The 21,105-nt window shown below is 47.9% G+C and overlaps 1 protein-coding gene across 1 annotated transcript in view; it reads right to left on the reverse strand.

The window, feature by feature from the left end:
- Positions 1-6,124: 6,124 nt before the first annotated feature.
- ESYT1 (extended synaptotagmin 1) overlaps positions 6,125-21,105 on the reverse strand; it is a 63,519-nt gene continuing 48,538 nt past the window's right edge. Inside the window, exons 24-31 of the mRNA XM_082205469.1 lie at positions 19,872-19,958; positions 17,642-17,785; positions 16,634-16,797; positions 14,033-14,131; positions 12,465-12,596; positions 11,657-11,759; positions 11,519-11,568; positions 6,125-8,571 (exon numbers count right to left, since the gene is read on the reverse strand). Coding sequence (XP_082061595.1) covers positions 8,538-8,571; positions 11,519-11,568; positions 11,657-11,759; positions 12,465-12,596; positions 14,033-14,131; positions 16,634-16,797; positions 17,642-17,785; positions 19,872-19,958 — 813 coding nt within the window. The 3' untranslated portion in view covers positions 6,125-8,537. The remainder of the gene's footprint in view (positions 8,572-11,518; positions 11,569-11,656; positions 11,760-12,464; positions 12,597-14,032; positions 14,132-16,633; positions 16,798-17,641; positions 17,786-19,871; positions 19,959-21,105) is intronic.

A 21,105-nucleotide genomic window follows, 5' to 3' on the forward strand; every position in this document is an offset into this window, starting at 1 on the left:
AACAGTGCTTCAGGTTAAGAACTTTGCTTCAAGATGAGAACAGAAATTGTGCTCCGGTGGCACGGCAGCAGCAGGAGGCCCCATTAGCTAAAATGGTGCTTCAGGTTAAGAACAGTTTCAGGTTAAGAACAGACCTCCGGAACGAATTAAGTACTTAACCCGAGGCACCACTGTGCAGGTTAAATTGCCGTGTTGGCACTTTGCGGTAAATAAGTGGGTTTTGGGTTGCAGTTTGGGCACTCAGTCTCTAAAAGGTTCGCCATCACTGGGCTAGGGAGTAAACTCTACACAAATCCAGAGTGGAATCCCTAAAACAGTGGGATGGTGCCTTATATACCTCCTTCCGGCAACTCCTGCAGCCCAGCTGGTGTCAAACATCTTGCTCTGCTGCGAAATCACTTCTGTGCTGCTAGTGCAGCAAAAGCAACATGGGAGGCAGCAGTTGCGAGTTCCTGGTCTCTGCAGCCACAGCAGGCGCTGCGATTCTCCAGCAGTGTGACTTCACCCATACGCACACTCCATTGTCTCTTCGACAACAAGCGCAAGGAGATCTTTCTGGAACACAGAAGCCACAGCTGTGCAACCCCAATAAGCTTTGGTGGGGGAGCATGACACAGAGCGCATGCACTGGGTGACACCTTCATGTTTTGCCTCATTCAGTGAAACAGGATGGATGACCACTGTTGATTGTTATTTAAGATGGTTCTGCGCCCGTAAGCACTTGTTGTCTTCTCATCTTCTGTCCTGATAGCTAGGCAAAAGCAATTTGGGTCTAAGCAGAGATTCTTGATTCTGAAGGGCTTGGACTGGAAGGAGTCACAGGAACTTTTTCATACTATGTCTATACAGATGTCGTCGTCCCCCCATCTGTTGTGGTGTCAGTAAAAATAGGAGTTGGAATGCGGGTTTCTATTATTGATGGATCCAAAATAAATTATGTCAAAGAAGAAAAATCCTTACATCTTTTGCATTCAGGTGGCATGGGCCATGTGAATGATCCTCTATACATATCAACAGCATGCATAGAAGATTATTAATGTGGCCCATGGGGGGGGGAAATGAGCAGCTATGATGCAGCACAGTGCTCATGTATCAAGCTATCAGGCTCAATATTTCTTCTGTGGTTCTGTCCTTAAAGGTAAAGGGACCCCTGACCATTAGGTCCAGTCGTGGCCGACTCTGGAGTTGCGGCACTCATCTCGCTTTATTGGCTGAGGGGGGCGGTGTACAGTTTCTGGGTCATGTGGCCAGCATGACTAAGCCGCTTCTGACGAACCAGAGCAATGCATGGAAATGCCATTTACCTTCCCACTGGAGCGGTATCTATTTATCTACTTGCACTTTGACGTGCTTTTGAACTGCTAGGTTGGCAGGAGCAGGGACCTAGCAACAGGAGCTCACCCCGTCGGGGATTCGAACCGCCAACCTTCTGATCAGCAAGTCCTAGGCTCTGTGGTTTAACCCACAGCACCACCTGTGTTCTGGTTCTGTCCTTAGGGTGATACTAAAGGCCAACTTCAAAGCAGGCTCTCATCTCAGTTTGTTAACTTACTTTGGTTCTCATCATTTTGTTTTTATCCACTGGACGTAAGCAGATACCACATCCCTCTCCCGGAGGTGCTTGCAGGAAGTGGCAAAAGCACAGGGGCAGGCATTTGGGGAGATTGAGGCCATCTAGGCTCCTCCTTAGTTGATTCTGGGATTTAAAAAAAAATGTTGCCACACAGCCGACCCCTCCCTTGGCAACTGACTCGCTTTACTCCTAGGACTTTGGTGGTAAGGTTATGCTTAGGAGAAACAGATTGCTGGCAGAACTACATGTAGGCTTGCATTTGCACATCAGTTTAGGGAAACTGCAGAATATGGTAGGGGGCTGCAGAATCCAGCTCTCCCTTTCCATTTAAATAAAGGAAGTTTCCAGCCATTATAGTGGTGAAGATGCACTTGAAACTGTGCTTGAGCAATGCTTGCTGATGCAGGAGTGATGTCTTAACAAGAGATCTAGTGGTTGTGGGCGGGGCTAATGCACCCACACAGAATCGCTCCCCCTGCCCCTCAATGACTAGCAAAGCCGGAGCAAGTTTAGAAATAAATGGTTTTAAAAATGCAGAATAAATGGAGGCTGTAGAACTGAGTTTTTCTTGGGGCAGGATTTGCATTTTAGTTTTAGCAGGGAGAATACCCAGCCTTGAGCATTAGCTCCTCCTACTGTAACTTAGGGACGTGGGTGGCGCTGTGGTCTAAACCACTGAGCCTAGGACTTGCCAATCAGAAGGTCGGCGGTTCGAATCGCCGCGATGGGGTGAGCTCCCGTTGTTCGATCCCAGCTCCTGCCAACCTAGCAGTTCGAAAGCATGTCAAAGTGCAAGTAGATAAATAGGTACCTCTCTGGCGGGAAGGTAAACAGCATTTCCGTGCGCTGCTCTGGTTTGCCAGAAGCGGCTTAGTCATGCTGGCCACATGACCCGGAAGCTGTACGCCGGCTCCCTTGGCCAGTAAAGCGAGATGAGCGTCGCAACCCCAGAGTCATCCGCGACTGGACCTAATGGTCAGGGGTCCCTTTATCTTTACCTTTACCTTTACTGTAACTTAAAATGAGACAAGCCCAGGTGCATGCAGTGCAGGGTAGTGGTGGCTAAGAGGCTGAGCTGTTGACCAGGGAGTCCCTGCTTCCATCTCATTTTTGCCATTCTTTCACTGGATGGCCTTAGGCAAGCCACTGTTCTGTCGGCCTTCGCTTCAGCCATGCTCACACACACAACACAATCTGTAACAGAGGGGTGATTGTAGTGACCTGTTGCACAGGCCGTTTGTAAGGATGTTGTGATAAGCCAGCTGAAGTGTTCGGAATAGCAGAAACGTGTTTAAACAATTGCTATTGTATTAAGAGCAAATGCAGCCCATTGCCAAAAAAGCAGGGGAACCTGAGGAGCTGCCCACGGAGACAGCCTCCGGAATGCCACCCTGAGCTGCGCCTCGTGCATGTATAGCTGCGCCACCCCAGATGTAGCTGCATCTGCTTGGTGCTCAGAAACAGCTAGAAGCCAGCACTGGCTAAAAGAAGCCATTGAGTCCCCGCGAATGTGTTGATTTTCTGTCCAAATCAAGAGGCTTGGGGAATGCCCTTTGGGGAATGCCAGGTGCCCACTCCAGAACGGACACATTATCCTATAGCCGCTAACAAAAGAGATGAGGAGTGACAGGGCAGCTGAGACGCACAGGGCAAGCCTCCTGCCGGAGTGCTAAGGAGGATTTGATTGATGGCTCCAGTTGTCCTGCCAAAACTACCTCCTCCACACATTCCAGAAACAACTTTATTAAAGGAGGTTTTAGGCTGGTGCAGACATCTCTCCACCGCCTTCCCTTTAATCAGATTTGTGTGTTTGTGTGCGGGCATGCATGCTAATTATCGTCATTCTTTAGGCTGGCTAAGATCCTAGCAGGGTTCTTTGACAGGTGACAAAGCCAGTGGCAGTGCAGGCATTTCTCAGCCGGGGTGAAAGACATTACTGTATAGGCACCAAAGGAGGGTGAACTTTGAAAAGCCTCCCTTTTGCGGTCCTGCTGGTTGTCTGCCGTAACATAGCCTGCTGTTTCTTATGTGGGGTTCAGCAACTGGGGAGGCCCTGCCCCATGGACATACAGGCCGGATGATTCCTGGAAATGCTGCTCCTCACAGGCCTGGGAAACCCCCCTCCCTCCCTTAGTGGGTTGCATCTGGCTTCAGGATCGTTGGGCCAAAAAGAAGGAGGGCCTGCCAACTGGAGAGTTCTGGTGGCTTCTGATCCCGTTGCTCACACTGGTTGCTCCACGCAAAATGAGAATAGCAATAGTGTTTGGAGCGTGGATCCTTTGTTGAACTTGGACCCCAGGCAAGTGCCTGCCCATAACGCCTTCTAGAGCTGGCCTTGTCTGCTGAGGAAGGGAAAGGAGACATAGGAGACTAGGAAAAACATTGGTTTAGGGAACAGAACCACCACTATAAATCTCAAAACAGCAGGTGGCTTTTAAAATGCTGGTGAATTTGAGGCAAATCAGCTAAAAACAAGTCATGGATTGGCTGACATACAGACAGACAGACAGAGATACGTGTATGTGTCGCTTTTGCACAACAGATCCACTTTTAAAGAGAACAGCAAATGGTATTTTGTGGTAAGAAAAGTGACTGGAAAATGGAAAGTGTGAGATAATTACTGTGTGATGGTGATGTTGTGTAACCTCCACTCAAATCTGTGAAAAAAACTTGCTTGCTCAGTAAATGCTTTGTCTGGAAGTGACCCCAGATGCAAAGCTGCCTTGCCAGATCCGCATGTACAAACGCACCCTTATCCATACTGGGGGTGGGAACCTTGTTCCTTTTTGCCACTTAATTTTGATGAAGTCACCAATAAGAGGGGACTGCGGGAGCACAGAACCACGCAAATTATATTGTAGCTCAAGGCTGGAAACAGAAGCAGATTCCAAGAGATGGCGCTTGGCTACTACCGTATATTCCGGCGTATAAGATGACCCCCAACTTTTCCTGTTAAGATATAGTTTGGGATATACTTGCCGTATAAGACTACCCCTGTTTGCAGCCAACTAGAGGCAGCCTCTTCCTGCCCCAGTTGCCGCCTCTCGAGCCCGCAGCCGCTACCTGGCTGCCTCCTGTGCAGCCGTCGCCACACGGGTTAACTCTCTCACGCCTGTCGCCGCCACCTGCCACGACCATACCCGGCGTATAAGACGACCCCCGACTTTGGAGAAGATTTCCCGGGGTTCAAAAGTCGTCTTATACACAAGAACATACGGTAGTTAAGTGATGGGATGCCTTTTATCCTGGAGAAGTTGACCTTCAGAGTGGACATGAGAAATGGTGGTGATTCCTCAGGGGTAAAGTAATGGTCCGGGAGTAGTGGGGTATGTCTGTCTGTCTCTTTGAAGGGCAGTCCTCTTCTTTCCTTCCAGAACATGAATCAAGTCACCTGCTTTGACTTCACGCCAGCAGAAAAGAATGCATGTGTTATCTGCTATGCCCTACATCCAAGGGCTTGTCACACTCCCAGCTTGCTAAAGCACAGACATACTGTTCCCACAGGGAAATGGTTACATACTATTTTGAACTGTATCAAATATATATATTTAAAAGTCCAGATTGTTCCCCAAATGTGGGACAAATGGGCAAATTAATTTGTAACACAGTTAAATACTGAAACAAGTTTAAGAAAGCGCAGCAATTGTAGCTTCAGTGTCTCTGGCCCTGTTCCTCCACAATTCAGAACCACCAACTTCACCCATGTAAAATTTATACCAGCTGATTTGATGGTGCCACGCTAGTCTCACTCCCAGAATGGAGAGTCGGATACTGCAAGCTTCAGGTGTGAAGGCTTCAGCATGCAGGTGAACTGGAGAAGTGAGCTTCATGTTTTATTGGCTCTAAAAGACGCTGAGAGTGGCATAAGCTCAATATCAAGAAACAAGTCTGAAATTTAGCAAGAGGTCATGGTGTTTTTTCAAGCCATTTGGACCAAAAAAGAGAATTTATTTGTTGAACCGCAATAACTCATCCTGAACAAGGTGCGGCAGTTGTGAAGGCCGTAGAGTGAATCAGCTCTACTGTGCCAGTTCTGTTATTTAAAATAGTGAATTTCAAGTGGTATGCTTCAGGTGGGGTTGCGGGAGAGGCACAGCAGTAGTGCTAGTGGCACAGTAGGTCAAGCCTCACCCTATTTGCTGCCTAACACGCTTTCAGTGTGCAGTTGGTCCTCTGATTCCAGCTCCACACTGAAAAGCTACCTAGAATGACATTAGATGCCTAGGCAAGCCCTGTGGGATGCACACAACGTCTTGTGTAAGAACCAGCCTGAAGAGATTTTAAGACATCATCACAAGGAGGTAGCGCACCCCCCAAAATACCCTGGTGCTTCAAAATGCGAATAATGTTGTCAGTCGCTCTTTGGACCTCGTTGTCCTAATGTGCATGCAAACTCTCAAATCTTGAAGGCACACTCTGAGCACTGAAATTGCAGGAGCTCAAACTGATTGCATGCATAAAATCAATTTTCCTACCAAGCTTTTGTTTGGGAGTGCTTGGGTCATGGCGGCGGCGGGAGCAGCAGCAGAGTAAATAAAAACTAGAGCAGAGTCACAGATTCCTCCTCTCTTTATTTGCTACAACAAATTACAGTGGCTGCTACAAGAGGCACAGGTGCCAGAAACACCCTTGTGCAGTGAAGCCGTGCTTTCGGGAGCTTTGATTTGGCATGGAAGGCAGCAAGTGATTGAGCTCTTTGCAGGCACACTCGGCACCCCCCAACCCCAAATCTTTCAACGTGCTCTTGGGGGGGGGGAGCAGCGCAGATTCAACAAGGAGGTGCTTTTGCTGTGTCAGACACATTCGCTATGGTCATACGCGTAGAAACAAGCACTTTAAAAAACTCTTCATAAATAGACCACAATTAATGGTTTTGGCTTCTTCAGAGACGGAAGAGCGAGTGCACATGCGTGGAAAGGAATTGGGGGCTAGGACTGGAGAGTTCCATGTTGGTCGCTCCCAGTTGTGAAGCAAAGGAACAGTAGGAAAAAGGCGAGCAAAGAGGCAAGATTGCTCGGCAGTGGAGCCTCAGAGAGAGCAGCAAATACTGTGCTCCCCCTCCCTCCATATTTTGGAGAGGCTAGAGCCCGCCCCTGCCGTCTAGCTGCTCTGCCACAATGATCCTGCCCACCTGGCCCAGATTACAGGGTCTGTGAAGGCGGAATAAATCTAGCCACTGTGAGGCATCTATCAAGATTTAGCTTCCTGTGGGCTTAGCCATGTGGATTTTTTAAAAATCGCCAAAGCGGTTTGATTCTTTCCCATAGCAACACTGCAGACAACAATCCTCCACAAAAGCAAACAACAACAACAGCCCCAAGTGCAGCTGCTGAAGAGCTCCGTGAGGGGGAAGTCCATGCTGCCCACAAGCCCTCTGGAAGGGGCCTCCGCCAAGCCCAGCTCAAGCAAGAATAGCCTGGGGATACGGGAAAGGCAAAGAATAAATGGAGGGGTCTATTTTGTAAAAGAGCAATCAAGCCATTTCCCCAGCACTACAGTAGGACAGCACTGAAATTTGCAAGCAGTGATTTATCGCTCTGAAAAAGGAGGGGGTGTCTAAGGGCCCTTTAGTCTTCATGTGTGCAATGGTCCTAAAAGCTCAGCTCTAAAAATTTCATGCTAGCAGAGGAAACCTTAAAATCATGCATACGGTGTATGTTGTCCTTTTGCTTCTTGAAGCAAATCGCCTTTCCCTCCCCAAAGCCTTCATGCCTATCCTTCCCTGCTATATATTTTCAAAGTCAGTCAGAAAATGCAAATATTGCAAGTTAATTCTGTGTACAGGTAGATAAATTCTGCATATCTGTGAATCTTGATTTGGAGCACAAAATATGAATTTCCTGCTACAGAATACACACGGACCTAGAACTTGGTGCGGGAGGTTGGGGTGGAGGAGCTTTGACACTCCACACACCGATTCCAGGACTGGAGTGCAAGAAGGCACCAAACAACATTCGTTTTTTAAAACAGCAACGTGAGTGGCACAAATAACAATACTGCAAGAAAGCTGTCTGTCCATTTGGACCAGCAGCATAATGCTGGGTGGGACAAGAAGCCAAAAACAAACTGATTCGCTTTAAAGGAGCCAGAATCAGAAAGAGCAGGTGATGTTTGGCGAGGTTAGCATGAACTGCTACCAGGAGGTTGTGGGTCTGCACACAGTCAGGGCAGGACACTTGACAGGCATCAGCTAAATGCACAGAGGTCACAGCCATGGACTCCCCATAATGGGGAAAGAATGATAAAAAGGCAAATAAAAATGGCTTGGCCACTGCACTCTCCACCCCTCAAATCCCGTCACTCAAAACGGCTGAACGCCATTTGAAAAGTGTATTAGCAGGACAACTGAATTCAAGTTGCTTTTCCCAGCCAAACAAGCCCAGGACGAGGGTTGTTGCAGAATGTTCCCTTTCTAGATAAAAGATCTGGTGTGGAACCCTTTGTTCCAAAGGAGGTTATTTGCCCAAGTGTTATTTTGGGGAAATATCTGGCCCCTCCCTGCGGAGCTCCTAATACTTCTCTAGCTCACCCCCTCGCCCCAGGCTCCCTTCGCTCCCGGCCCTTTTAGCTTCTTCTCCAGTGGCTGCTGAAAAAGCGTCAGCCTACAGCATCTGTAGAGCCTGAAAGGAACTTCATCCTCAACAGAAGGATGAAAAAGGTCCACTTCTTTGGTCAATAAAAAAAAAGGCAGCATGCGGTATGCAGTGTTGAGAGAAGCACACAGGGTGAATGCAGGGTGCGAATCCCTCACCGCCTCAAAAACCCACCCAGGAGTCACTTCTCGGTGAAAAAAGAAGATTCTAAGAACACGACACTATGATTGCTTAAAAAACAGATACAACTGAAGAGTCCGTCCAGCAGGCGGGTGAGCTTGGGATCCTCCAGCGAAAGGTGACGGTGGTAGCAGTGTCAGCTCTTCAACTCCCTGGATGGTGAAGTTTCAAGACAGGAGGCACCGTGGAGATTAGGAGCTGGTTTTGTCATCTTTCAAATCGTACCTGCAAGATAAGGAGAGCCTTTGCTGAAGACCTGGCACAAAACCACCTCAAAGGAAGGGTTCCCAGGCTGTTAAAGGCACTCTGAAACCCTCCAAATCACTACAATAAGGGAAACCACATCTCATACCACTTTGGGGGAGGCAGGAGGATGTAAATCCTGGTTTTTGTAAGTCACTGAATGCACCCTAAAAAGAACCATGGGAGCTCACATTCCTCCAAGCTCCTTTCCTTGTCCTTGCATGTCAATAGGCTAAGCAGCATCTGTTCCGCTTGTAATACACAGAGGATGCTCAAGAATGCCTAATTGTGACTGTGGAAAATTCACAACAAAGTCTGAGGGAATTTGGTACATTATCTCATGTTCCACATCTTCCCGCTACCCTCCTTCTTCCAACATGCCCACCAGAAGAAATGCCCCCATACTGCTAGATGGTTGTGTGCAAGCTGCCGCCCCCCCCCCTGTCTTCTACACAGGGAGAGAGTGAATCAGGATGTCCCATAGCTGTCAGCTTTTCCCTTTTCTTGTGAGGAATCCTATTCAGAATAAGGGAATTTCCCTTAAAAAAGGAAAAGTTGACAGCTATGGGGTGTCCCAGCTTGCCACCCTGGGTAGTCATCCAATTTGTATCACTCTGTTCCAACCACAGAATTAATGCTCAATGTGATTTTGTGACAACTGTGGCTTTACTCTAGAGATCTCAACATCTGTGGGCTTATTTTTATGCTTGCTAGTTGATCTGGGTGTTCACAAATGGATTCAATTTACAAGAAAGGAAATTCTGACACCAGGAAGACCTTTCTGAGGGTAAGAGCTGTTTGACAGTGGAACAGACCTCCTCAGGAGATTGTGGACTCCCTTCCTTGGAGGTTTTTAAGCAGAGGTTGGATGGCCATCTGTCATGAATGATTTAGGTGAGATTCCTCCACTGCAAGGAAGTTGGACTAAATGACTCTCGGTGTCTCTTCCCACTCTACAGTTCTATGATTATCTAAATTTCTATGAATGATTGTATATGTACTTGCAGCCTAGGCTCCAAGTTCAGGAGAGAGTTTTACGAAAGAGCCACATTCAAGGTGGGGTGTAAGGGAAAGGGATAGGGGAGTGAGGAAAATAGTGGACAGTGCCTCCAGGACTAGGGTCCAATCCATATTAGCTCTGCTCATTTTTGTTCAGTATTCTGGTTCCTTTTGCTCATGAGGCCACTACTACTGTCCCCGCCCCCCAGGAATTCCAGACCCCTTCAGGACCTCTTTTAGCTATTGCATGATTCTTTCACTGGGTACTTCCACACAAAACAGCTGCATGTTGTTTACTATCAACAGGCGTGGCTTCCAGAACTAGTTTGGCACCTCCCCCCCTTCCTCCCTTGCTCCATCTTTAATACTTAACCCTGTGTAGGTGGGCATTTTATCCTCCCATTTTTCTTTGACTGGAAAGACATCATGGGGTTGTTTTGTTTTGTTTTTAATGCTGCTTCTTTTAAAGTGCACTTGTGCAACTGTGGTTACCTTTAAAAGCTCTTTCCCCCCAAAACCTTCAGTGTGAGTAGGAATGTAACTGTGATGGTGGCTGCATTCACTCTGCAGTGCTTTTGGGGGTGCATCCTCCTATGCGAGTTCACTGAGAGCGTGACCCCCTCCATTCACCTTCACAGCGGGGGGAAAGAGGCTGGATCTGAAGAAACAGCTGCTGAGGTTGGTGCGAATCCCACCTCTTCAGAAAGGGCCCTGTCATTGCAAAGGTCCTTGGTGGCAATGGGCTTCTCCTCCCACCAGCTGTTTCCCAGGATTCAGCTTCTTCTTCCTCCCAGTGCAACTTGCATAAGGGAAAGAAATAAGAGGCCAGAACCCCAGAAATCTTACCCCTCCTCCAAGAGGGATCCTGGGGGTAAACAGGGTCTTTGCTGTGTGGGTGAAGTTCCCCCACCCACACCAGTTTCTTCTAGGAATCTAGCCTCTCCTTTCCTCCTATGCAAGTCAATGGAGGGATTGCTCCATTACCCTGCACTAACGCTCCAAGCAGGTGGGAAGACAAGGGAGGCACAATGTTGTATTCCATAGAATGTGCCCAATAAGCAGCAACTGCATTGGTGAAAAACGTAAGAGCCACCACAGTGGCTTGCAAGTAAAGGGGCTTCAGTGTGGATTCCACCTGGAATACTGCACTGTCCCTTGGACAGAGAAAGACCTTTATGGTTCACTGCTCCACGTAGTCAATAAGGGTAAAGGTAAAGGGACCCCTGACCATTAGGTCTAATCATGGCCGACTCTGGGGTTGCGGCGCTCATCTCGCTTTATTGGCTGAGGGAGCTGGCGTACAGCTTCTGGGTCATGTGGCCAGCATGACTAAGCTGCTTCTGGCGAACCAGAGCAGCGCACAGAAATGCCGTTTACCTGCCCACCGGAGCGGTACCTATTTATCTACTTGCACTTTGATGTGCTTTCCACTGCTAGGTTGGCAGGAGCAGGGACCGAGCAACGGGAGCTCACCCCGTCGTGGGGATTCGAACCGCCAACCTTCTGATCAGCAAGTCCTAGGCTCTGTGGTTCAACCCACAGCGCCACCCGTGTCCCAGTCAATAAGGGACAAGAGACTAAATTTTAGAATCTAGACTCATAGAATTGTAGAGTTGAACGGCACCACAAGGGTCTTTTGGTTGAACCTCCTGCAAGGCAGGAATCTTTTGCCCAATGTGGGGCTTGAACCCACAACCCTGAGATTAAGAGTCTCATGCTCTACCAACGGAGCTATCCCAGGTCCATCCTCAGTGCCACGGCATACGGAACCATCTGTTTTCCTACCCTAATCCCAAGAATGAGAGGATCCCTCCTTCAAATCACGTTTTGCATCCTCTATGAAAATGACGGCCCAGGTAGCAAGACCTCCTCTGCCTGCCCAGTGATACTGGAGACGCTATGGGGAAACTGGCCCTCCGGCTGTACTCACCACTGGGGAGCGCCCTGCGACAGGTCCTTCTGCGAGAGGTCAATGTGCACCTGGGAGGGGAAAGCACAGAGAAGCAGTCACATGCCGGCTCCTCTCCAATGAGGAGCCTGAAACGGCAGCTCCTCCCGAGGTCCATACCTTTCCTATCGGCTCCCCTCGGGACATGAAAGACACGCTGTTTTTGATGTAGGCCTCCAGCTTCCTCCGCTGGGCATCGTCCAACGTCAGATCCCATTCAAACCTGTGGAAAGGGCAAGCGAGTATCAAGGCCTGTTTCACATAGATTACCCCACAAATTTTAATTGCCCTTTTTGGCCAACAGAAGAGTTACTTAATGGTAAAGCTGTGAATCCCAACCCTCCCACCGATGAAACACACTCGATACGAATGCATGCATAGGGCTGGAGCAGGGAATCTAATCTGTGTTAGTGACTGCCAGTAGGGAAGCAGGGAGTAATAGTTAGCACTGAGTTAAGTAACCCAAAATAAAATTATCTGATGTCATGGATAGAGCTTGGTAATGGCGACCCCACTTCAGCAGCTATTATTTTTATGTAGTGATGTTGAAATTATTTTTATTAAAATCTGTATACTGCCCTTCATCTAGATATCTCAGGGCAGTTCACAGCATAAAAATAAAAACACAGAACAAAACAAACTCCCCCCCCCCCATTTAAAAGGACATAAAATGTTAATCAGCCAAAGGCCTGGTTGAAAAGAAACATTTTCACCTAGTGCCTAAAGGTATATACTGAAAACACCAGCCGAACTTCCCTGGGGAGAGTATCCCACTGCAGAAAAGGCCCGTTCTTGTGTCGCCACCCTCTGGTCCTCTCCAAACAGCCTGACTGTTCACTATAAGCTAGAGGCAACTCCAGTTCCCTGGAGCTGGTGACCCTTTTAGACACCCACCCACCCACCCTCACACAATGGCGCCCTCCCTTACTTCTCATTGAACTCAGGATTGTGGGTCTTCTTCCGCACGGTTGTCTTTCTCTTGGTGACACGGGATTTGTCAGGAAGTAGGATCAGGGAGACATAGGGGTCAGGTGTGTCCTTGGTACCTGACTTAAGGTTTCTGAAATGAAGGGAGAGAGGGTTATTAGGATGGGTGGGAACATTCAGTGCCCCTAAATCAAATGGAAGGAGGGATTTGAAGAAGCTAATGGCACATATTGGGCCAGATTCAATGAAGTATTTGGGCAAGTGGGAGCTGGTTCAGCAGGACTTTCCCCTCCTCTCAGTCAGTTGGGGGTCAGGGCCCATAGAATCCCCAGAACAGTGTGGGGAGAGGAGAAGGGAGATTGTTCCATCTGGCAGGCAGAAATGTTTGTTCTGATGCAACAATCAAATTAGCATGGAAGTGAAATCCTCTCTAGGGGTTGTGCCCAATCCTGGTCCTTTCTCAGAGTAGACACACTGAAGTTTGTCATGTCAATCCATTGCAATGGGTCTGTTCTGAGTAGGACTAAGATTAGATACAACTCTATGCTAACTATAGCAATCACGTTGGGCTGTCTTTTATTAATTATTATTCCAACCATGTACCAGCAAATTCAGGTTGCACAATTATAGCGGATCTGGAGCTCTTGTGCAGCAAGACCACTTCCCTAAAGATCAGACTTTTAGCTATAAGGAAAGTGACGGGGAAACGTTCTGGAAGGTGTGGGATAAAGCTTGTTTTGATGCAGCAGGCATCTATATAACATCTTTGCAACTAGATCAGAATGAATGCTCATCAAGTAACCAATGTTGTCAGATCTCTCTGCAAATGAACTGGGACGAGTGTTCAATAACCAGGTCACCTGGGAGTGCCCTTACAGAATTTTTTTTTTTTACTGCCACTTGTTGTAGAAGCCAAGAGTCAAAGCATACATAAAGCAAAAACCCTCTTTGTGTGGTAGCACAAAATTCAGCAAGATGGCTGAGAATCCTCTGGAACGTGTCCAGAGGAGGGCAACCAAAATGGTCAAAGGCCTGGAAACGATGCCTTATGAGGAACGGCTAAGGGAGCTGGGCATGTTTAGCCTGCAGAAGAGGAGGTTAAGGGGTGATATGATAGCCATGTTCAAATATATAAAAGGATGTCACATAGAGGAGGGAGAAAGGTTGTTTTCTGCTGCTCCAGAGAAGCGGACACGGAGCAATGGATCCAAACTACAAGAAAGAAGATTCCACCTAAACATTAGGAAGAACTTCCTGACAGTAAGAGCTGTTCGACAGTGGAATTTGCTGCCAAGGCGTGTGGTGGAGTCTCCTACTTTGGAGGTCTTTAAGCAGAGGCTTGACAACCATATGTCAGGAGTGCTCTGATGGTGTTTCCTGCTTGGCAGGGGGTTGGACTCGATGGCCCTTGGGGTCTCTTCCAACTCTATGATTCTATGATTCTATGATTCTATGTTTCTAATGTACCCATTTTCTATGTGCAATTAAGAAAACCTCATTTGGGGGGCTCATGCCAAAGCCATCTCTTTGTCCCACTCCTCCCAAATCAAGCCACCCTCCAGCCCTTACCTGCAGGCGTGTATGATGACAATGAGTTTGCGCGCATCCATGTTGTACCAGACAGTGAGACTCATCTGGCCCAGGGGCGAGTTTGACAGCTCCAGGTTACTGCAGGGCAGAAAGACACGAGCGCAGCTGATTATTAGGGGAATGGTGGTAGCACATGGGGCTGGATGAGGAAAGGGCAAGACGTTTTGACACTTTTTTGGCAGCACGTGCAGCTGGAGGAAGGAAATGTGATGGTCAAAGCCTTGTCCGTGTTGTCCCCACAGATGCTAAGGGAGCAGAATGCATGAGCGATGAGTATGCTTAGGTACAGCGGTGAGGGAGGGCGGAAGAAGCAGGGTGGTTAAGAACTTCCCTGCAGCTCTCATTGCTGCAGGGGGGTGAGGGGGGGGGAGCAGACTTGCTGGTGTTCCCAAAGCCCAAATGAGCACCGTGCTGCAAGACATGGAGCAGAATAGTGCTCCCATCTTTTAAAGTATTAAATATATTACGTACATAAACAGCAAGCGTTGTTGTTCCCTTTCTGGCAAAAAGCTCCAAGGCCCCTCAGCCGATCTGCATCAACAAGATGTTATTCAAAAGCCCACAGTGTACTGGCTTCCATTTCACAAGCTGACCCTGGACCCTCAGAATTCAGACTCTAAAGCAGAAGTGGGGAACCTTCTTTGGGGCAAAGACTGTGTTACTCTGGTGGAAAGGTGTGGGGGGATCCATTCCAGCAGCAAGTAGGGCCAGACCCCCACACAGCCACACACAATCCACACCACAAGTTACTTCCAATGGAAACAGAGGCCTATATTTAACTCTTAGTAACTCCATGCAAGTTTCACCTGGTATTTTCTCCCGTAGACTTTTTTTTTAAAAAAAACAAGGACTGTAACACATATAAACACCCTTGATCTGTCTTAACTGTGAAAAAGGCAAAAGGAACTCAGTATTCCCGGTAGAATGATGCAAATAATACCAATAAACAGATGGAAAACAAGTCCCACATTAGAGCTATCCAAAGCATCAAATCTCAATAAACATTTGCATCCCCAAAACCGTATACTGCTTTGGAGCTATGGAGCCTTGCTCAGCTGGGCAGTCAAACACCTCAAGTGCCACCTTCCCCTGTATAAACTCACTCAGGCTCAGAGATTAACCTCTGAGGCTCTCCTCTCAGTCCATCTCCCAAAGATGTTGGAGGGTGAGAACAAGCCTCTCCTGTGGTGGCCCCCGCTTGAGGAATGTTCTCCCCAGGGAAGCTTTCCTGGCGCTGACTTTGCCTTCCTTCTGATGCCAGGAAAAGACCTTCCAGGCATTTGGACAGCTGTAATGACCCGGCTTTTGGCTGTTGTGGGTGGGGCACTTATTTTGTTGTAGGGTGGCTTATGTGGATGAGTACAGTGGTGCCCCGCAAGACGAATGCCTTGCAAGACGGAAAACCCGCTAGACGAAAGAGTTTTCCGTTTTGGAGGTGCTTCGCAAAATGAATTTCCTATGGGCTTGCTTCGCAAGACGACAATGTCTTGCGAGTTCCTGCTGGTTTTTTCCCTCCCCCCCCTTTTCTAAGCCGCTAAGCTGCTTATCAGCTGATCCGATCAGCAGATAAGCCACTAAAAGCCGCTAATAGCGCTAATCCTTCAATGGGCTTGCTTCGCAAGACGAAAAAACCGCTAGACGAAGAGAATCACAGAACGGATTCTTTTCGTCTTGCGAGGCACCACTGTACTTTTTAGTATAGATTTAGTTTTAATCTATTTTTATTACATATTTGTATCTTATTGTCTCTGCAAACCACTTCTGGTGATGTGAAACAATGCATACAATGAACTGAGACAAATTTTGGAACACAAGTCTACCTCTCTGCCAGGGCCAACACAAAAGGTGATGCCACATGATGTGGGCAGTCTACCCTGATACTGCCTCCTCTTTGCAGCAGCTGTGGCAGGAATGAAGGAGTGGGTAAAGTACCAGCAGCTATCAGCTACAGCATTGGCCAACCCTGTGGCAGCGTAATCCTCTTCTCTCTGAGCCACATGGCTCAGAATGGCTCATGGTGTGTGTGGCCAGGGCTGTTCTCCACCTTGATCTTCTTGCTGAGGAAAGAGCTGCAACTGTGAAGTTTGCATGGCAGGACTGAATGAAATCTGACAGCCTGTGAGCCAGGGCTCCCCATCCTTGTTCAAAAGTTGCCTCCCTCTAAACAGACCTCTGTGAGATCAGCAAAGACAGGCCAATAGCAGCCATAAAGGCTGTGACCCCCACCAACATCCCTCCTGCCAGTGGGACAGCAGAGCAGATCAGCCAAACATGTCAAGAAAAGGGGGCCCAAGCAAAGGAGACAGAGAGCGAGAGTCAGGTGATCAGATGTGGAGGAAGGAGGAGTCAAGACGGTCAGGAGAGCGATCTAAGGACCCTCAGCCTCTCTTATTAGCAAGGAGCTAAGGCAGGGACGGAGAATGTGTGGCCCTCCTGATGTTGTTAGCCTGGATAGCCAATGACAGGAGTTGTAGTCCAATAAGCCCTGGAGGACAATCCCTGGACTGAGGAGCTCAATTTTATTGTGCAAGATCAAATTGTTTGCTGGGTTTCACACCCCACAGGGTGGCCCTTCTTTACCTGCTGGCCTGTGGCAGGCGCTGGCGCAGCTCTTGCGTGGAACCAGAGTCTCCATCCTCCCGGATGTACAGCTCCGTCTCAGATCCCTTCTGGGATCCCTCCTCATTCTCTTCTCCTGCCACAGCATGAAGGGCCTCCACGCCGGAGTGCTGAGAGATCAGAACCTGCGGGACGAGGCAAACAAACATGGAAGGTGATTTCCCAGGACAGTGGTACGGATTCATCCTGTGGTCAAGAACGGGGACCTCAACACCAGCTTCACCAGAACTTTGCTGGAGAGACCCGATAGGTGAAGATAAAACAAAACACCGGCTCTTCACGTTCCCCCTACATATTATGAAAATAAGAACAATGGCACAAAAGGTAGTATTATGTACCAGAAGAACCAGACCACACCTGACTTCTCTGTGTTGCAATTTTTTACATATTGTTACGTACAAAAATAATTTAAAAAAGGAAATAATCTTGATGGACTACATGGAATTGGCGGAAATGACTGGCAGAATCCGAGACCAGGGAGAAGAGTCGGTGGAAGAAGATTGGAGGAAATTTAAAGACTATTTACAGAAATATTGCAAAATTAAGGAATGTTAGAATGATGTTGGATTGAAGTTAAGTGGTTTCTAGCTGTAATGGTTTAAAAGAATATGGAAAAATTGGATTTTTAACAGGTAAAAATTTAATGTTATAATATATTAAGATTAAAGATCAGGATAATAAGGAGGGAAAGGAATTGCTGAACTAATAAATTGAACTGGAATACAAAAAAGGGAGGTATGAGGAGGTCCGGGAAACAAGTAAATGAAAGATAAGTGATGTAAAGATGGAATTATTTTTAACTGTTTTTTATTTCCTATTTTTTCTTTTTTCTTTTTCATTATGTAATATTGTGAAAACTTTAATAAATATTTAAATAAATAAATAAATAAATAAGGAAATAATCCATAGGAAAACAGGTCAGAGTCTGTTAGGCTGTTCAGAGCTGCTGTTCCCCACATCGCCACTTACCCCCAGCTGCACTCGCATCAGGACCTGGATGGCAGGACCAGAGTTGCTGAGTTGGAACCAGCGGTCAAGGACAAGCCCCTCTGCTGACAGTAGCTGCTCAAGTGGGAGTGACAGGGTACCCAGGGTATGCCCATCATCTTTCACCTGTGGGAACAACAGACAGGTGAGGACCGATCAAAATTTCACAGGTGAAGTAGGCAGGAAGCATGTGGGTCACACATGGTGTGCATTGGAATAACCCTTTTCCGTACTCTGCAATCTTTGAAGCTATCAAGGGGCAGACTGGTAAAGGGTCCTCTGGTGGGAACTGGGTTGAGAGAACGTGCAAAATCTCCAAGGCTTCTTCTCCCTTCCCTGCCCTGCAAGGATGTAGCTCACAGAAGAGGGAAGGGCTGAAAGGAAGCAAGTTGCAAGCCATCGCTCCCTGTCCTGGCTTGCCAAGAGCTCACACGTACCCCCTGTGCTCTTGGGTTCCCGGGCAGCAAACCTGCATGGCATCTGCTGCTAAACCACAAAAGAAAATACTTTCATTCCTTGCAAGGTATTTGAAGTCCTAACATGAGGACTTCAAAACACTTTGAACATGATGGAATGAAAGCCACACCCACCTCTCAAATTTGGCCTGCAAACATGCTCCTGATAAGGATCTGGCCCATGGAGGCTGGCCCATTAGCATGTGTGGGGCACTGCCCCACCAAGCTCAGTCTCCTCCCAGCCAGCTCCCACCTGTCTGCCTTCTTACTTATGACAAATTGGGGGGGGGGGGCTCTGCCTGTCATCTGCTCTGGCTCCACCTACAAGTCCCAAAGGGCACCAGCCACCACTGGTTCAGAGTTCAGGGCAAGCCACCTACCGTATTTTTCACCCTACAGGACACACTTTTCCCCCTCCAAAAATGAAGGGGAAATGCGTGTGTGTCCTATGGGGCGAATGCAGGCTTCAGGAGTTCCCGCCGGGCTCCCAAGGCTTGCGGACAGCAGCCCGAAGCCCGGGGTGCGCTCCGCAGCGCACCCCGGGCTTCGGGCTACTATCCGCAAGCCTTCTGAGCTTGCGGATAGCAGCCTGTTCTGGGGGCTGGGGTCGGGGGAAGCTCGGGCTTCCCCCACCCCAGCCCCGCGGCTGGGGGGGGGGAATATATATTTTTTCTTCATTTCCCCCCCAAAAAACTAGGCACGCCCTATAGGGCGAAAAATACGGTATATTATCTCAGCAATCCTTACAAGTACCCAGTAAGAGGGCTAAGGCTCAGAGTATAGTGACTTGTTTGCGTAACTCCATCCAGTGAGTTTTGGCTGAAGCACAGAAATCCACTCTTGAGGTATGAAGTGCTCAGCTCCCAGAATGGCTTTGACTTTCTCACCTGATGTGGTGTGAATTAGGCCGTAAACATATCTTTTGCGTGGCGAGTTCCCGCCCCCCACCAGGATAAATAAAGACACGAGACACCATGGTTTAAGGTTAAATGGGCGAATTAGGCCACAACTTTATTGAATTCAGGAATGAGAGGCATTGGCTTAGGCATTGGTCCTAACGACTATCCGGCTCCAGCCCATTTGCTGGAGACACGGGGAAGGGTTAACACTATATCGGGGGAGTCTCCCGCCGAGGCACGTCGACTAGGAGCTCCCCCAGGTCACCGCTCGGGGGCGTGCCTTTGGCCCACACCTCCATAGGCTTCAGACAGGGCCATGCCCCCCGGAGTCCTTTAACGGACCACCCTTCGCTCACTGGGGGGAGGTGATGGCGTTCCTTCCCCCCCACATCCTCTTAACCCCTTCTTACCAATGCCTACCGCCAATGCCGAAGAGTTGTGACGAGTTGCTACGAGGTAGGCAAAAAATTGCCAATTGGGAAAAATTCCTACCATGCCCCATGCAGCGACAGACCGAAGTCCATAGCAAAGTCAGAGACCTACCTAAAGCCTACCTAAAGGGAGGGAGGACGGGAAAACGTGGGGGCTAGCTGGCGAAAAGAGGGTGAGCCCCCTCTGCGCCGGCCCTAAATAGGGCAGACATGGCCGGGATTCCCCTGCTCTCGCGGGGGCTGAAACCAGCCCCCGCTCACGTGGGGGGTGGGCGTGAAGCCCGCAACCTCACCTCCTGGGCAGGCTGGAAGTGGCTTTGTGGCTTTTGCTGCTTGCAGACTGCCCCACTGTAGCAGGGGAGACCAGAAGTTCTACCCAACAAGGAGGACAGGCATTCTGGGGGGAGGGAGAGCGAGAAAGCGCTACCTGCAACTCCAAAGATTCCACATGGGGCCTCTTGATAAGGAAGGAGAAAGCTTCATTCCACACTGGCTCTGCAGTCTGAGAGGAGACCTGAGGGCAGAGACACAAGGCCGTGATAAAATCTCTCCACATTTAGAAAATATCACAATTTGAGGTTAGCCAGCTGTTTCTAAGACAGTATCAAACAAATCCCACTAAGAATGGAGGAAAGCTAGTTCAAACCATATTTAGATGACTGCCTTGAGATTAAGTTACAGCAATTTAACTAAGCACTAGTACTTGAATTTACTTTCTCACCCCACCTCCCAAATTTTTATGATGTGTTGTTCTGGGAGTCTTTTTTGGCTAAACAGCCAGGTAAAAATCCTTCAGATATTCTGCTCCACCTGTGGGCTAATCTATTTCTATCAACACTCATTTTCACTATCACTGAAGGAGAGCTATCCATAGCTCAGTAAGGGTTTCCAAATACTTCTTATTTTAAAATAATTCAAAATATGCTCAAACCTTAGTTCTCCCATCTTTATGCTACCAATTTAGGATAAGATCTGATGTGATCAGTGCTTTTTTGTAGATTATAAATGAGGATTGATACGTAAATACTGATGTCACATTTTGGGACTAATGATCAAGTGCTCTTTTTTAAATTAATATTTTATTAAGAGAATTTCATTTGTAAAAAGACAGTGTGAGGAAAAAGAAAGAAAAAAGTGAGAATAAAAAAAGAAAAAAATACTGTTACATTACCATACACTAATATATGACCATGTCCCCAAATGATCAAGTGCTCTTAAAGTTTTATTTGTTACATAATAATAATAATAATAATAATAATAATAATAATAATAATTTTATTATTTATATCCCACCCATCTGGCTGGGTTTCCCCAGCCACTCTGGGCGGCTCCCAACAGAACACTAAAAACAGAATAAAACTTCAAACATTAAAAACTTCCCTAAACAGGGCTGCCTTCAGATGTCTTCTAAAAGTCAGATAGTTGACATCTTCTGGGAGGGCATTCCACAGGGCAGATGCCACAACCGAGAAGGCCCTCTGCCTGGTTCCCTGTAACCTCACTTCTCACAGTGATGGAATCACCAGAAGGCCCTCGGTGTCTGGGGTGAATGATGGGGGTGGAGATGCTCCTTCAGGTATACTGGACTGAGGCAGTTTAGAGCTTTAAAGGTCAGAACCAACACTTTGAATTTTGCTCGGAAACGTACTGGGAGCTAATGA

This window comes from Podarcis vaucheri, assembly GCF_965113315.1.
Source record: "Podarcis vaucheri genome assembly, chromosome: 2".
Classification (NCBI taxonomy): Eukaryota; Metazoa; Chordata; class Lepidosauria; order Squamata; family Lacertidae; genus Podarcis; species Podarcis vaucheri.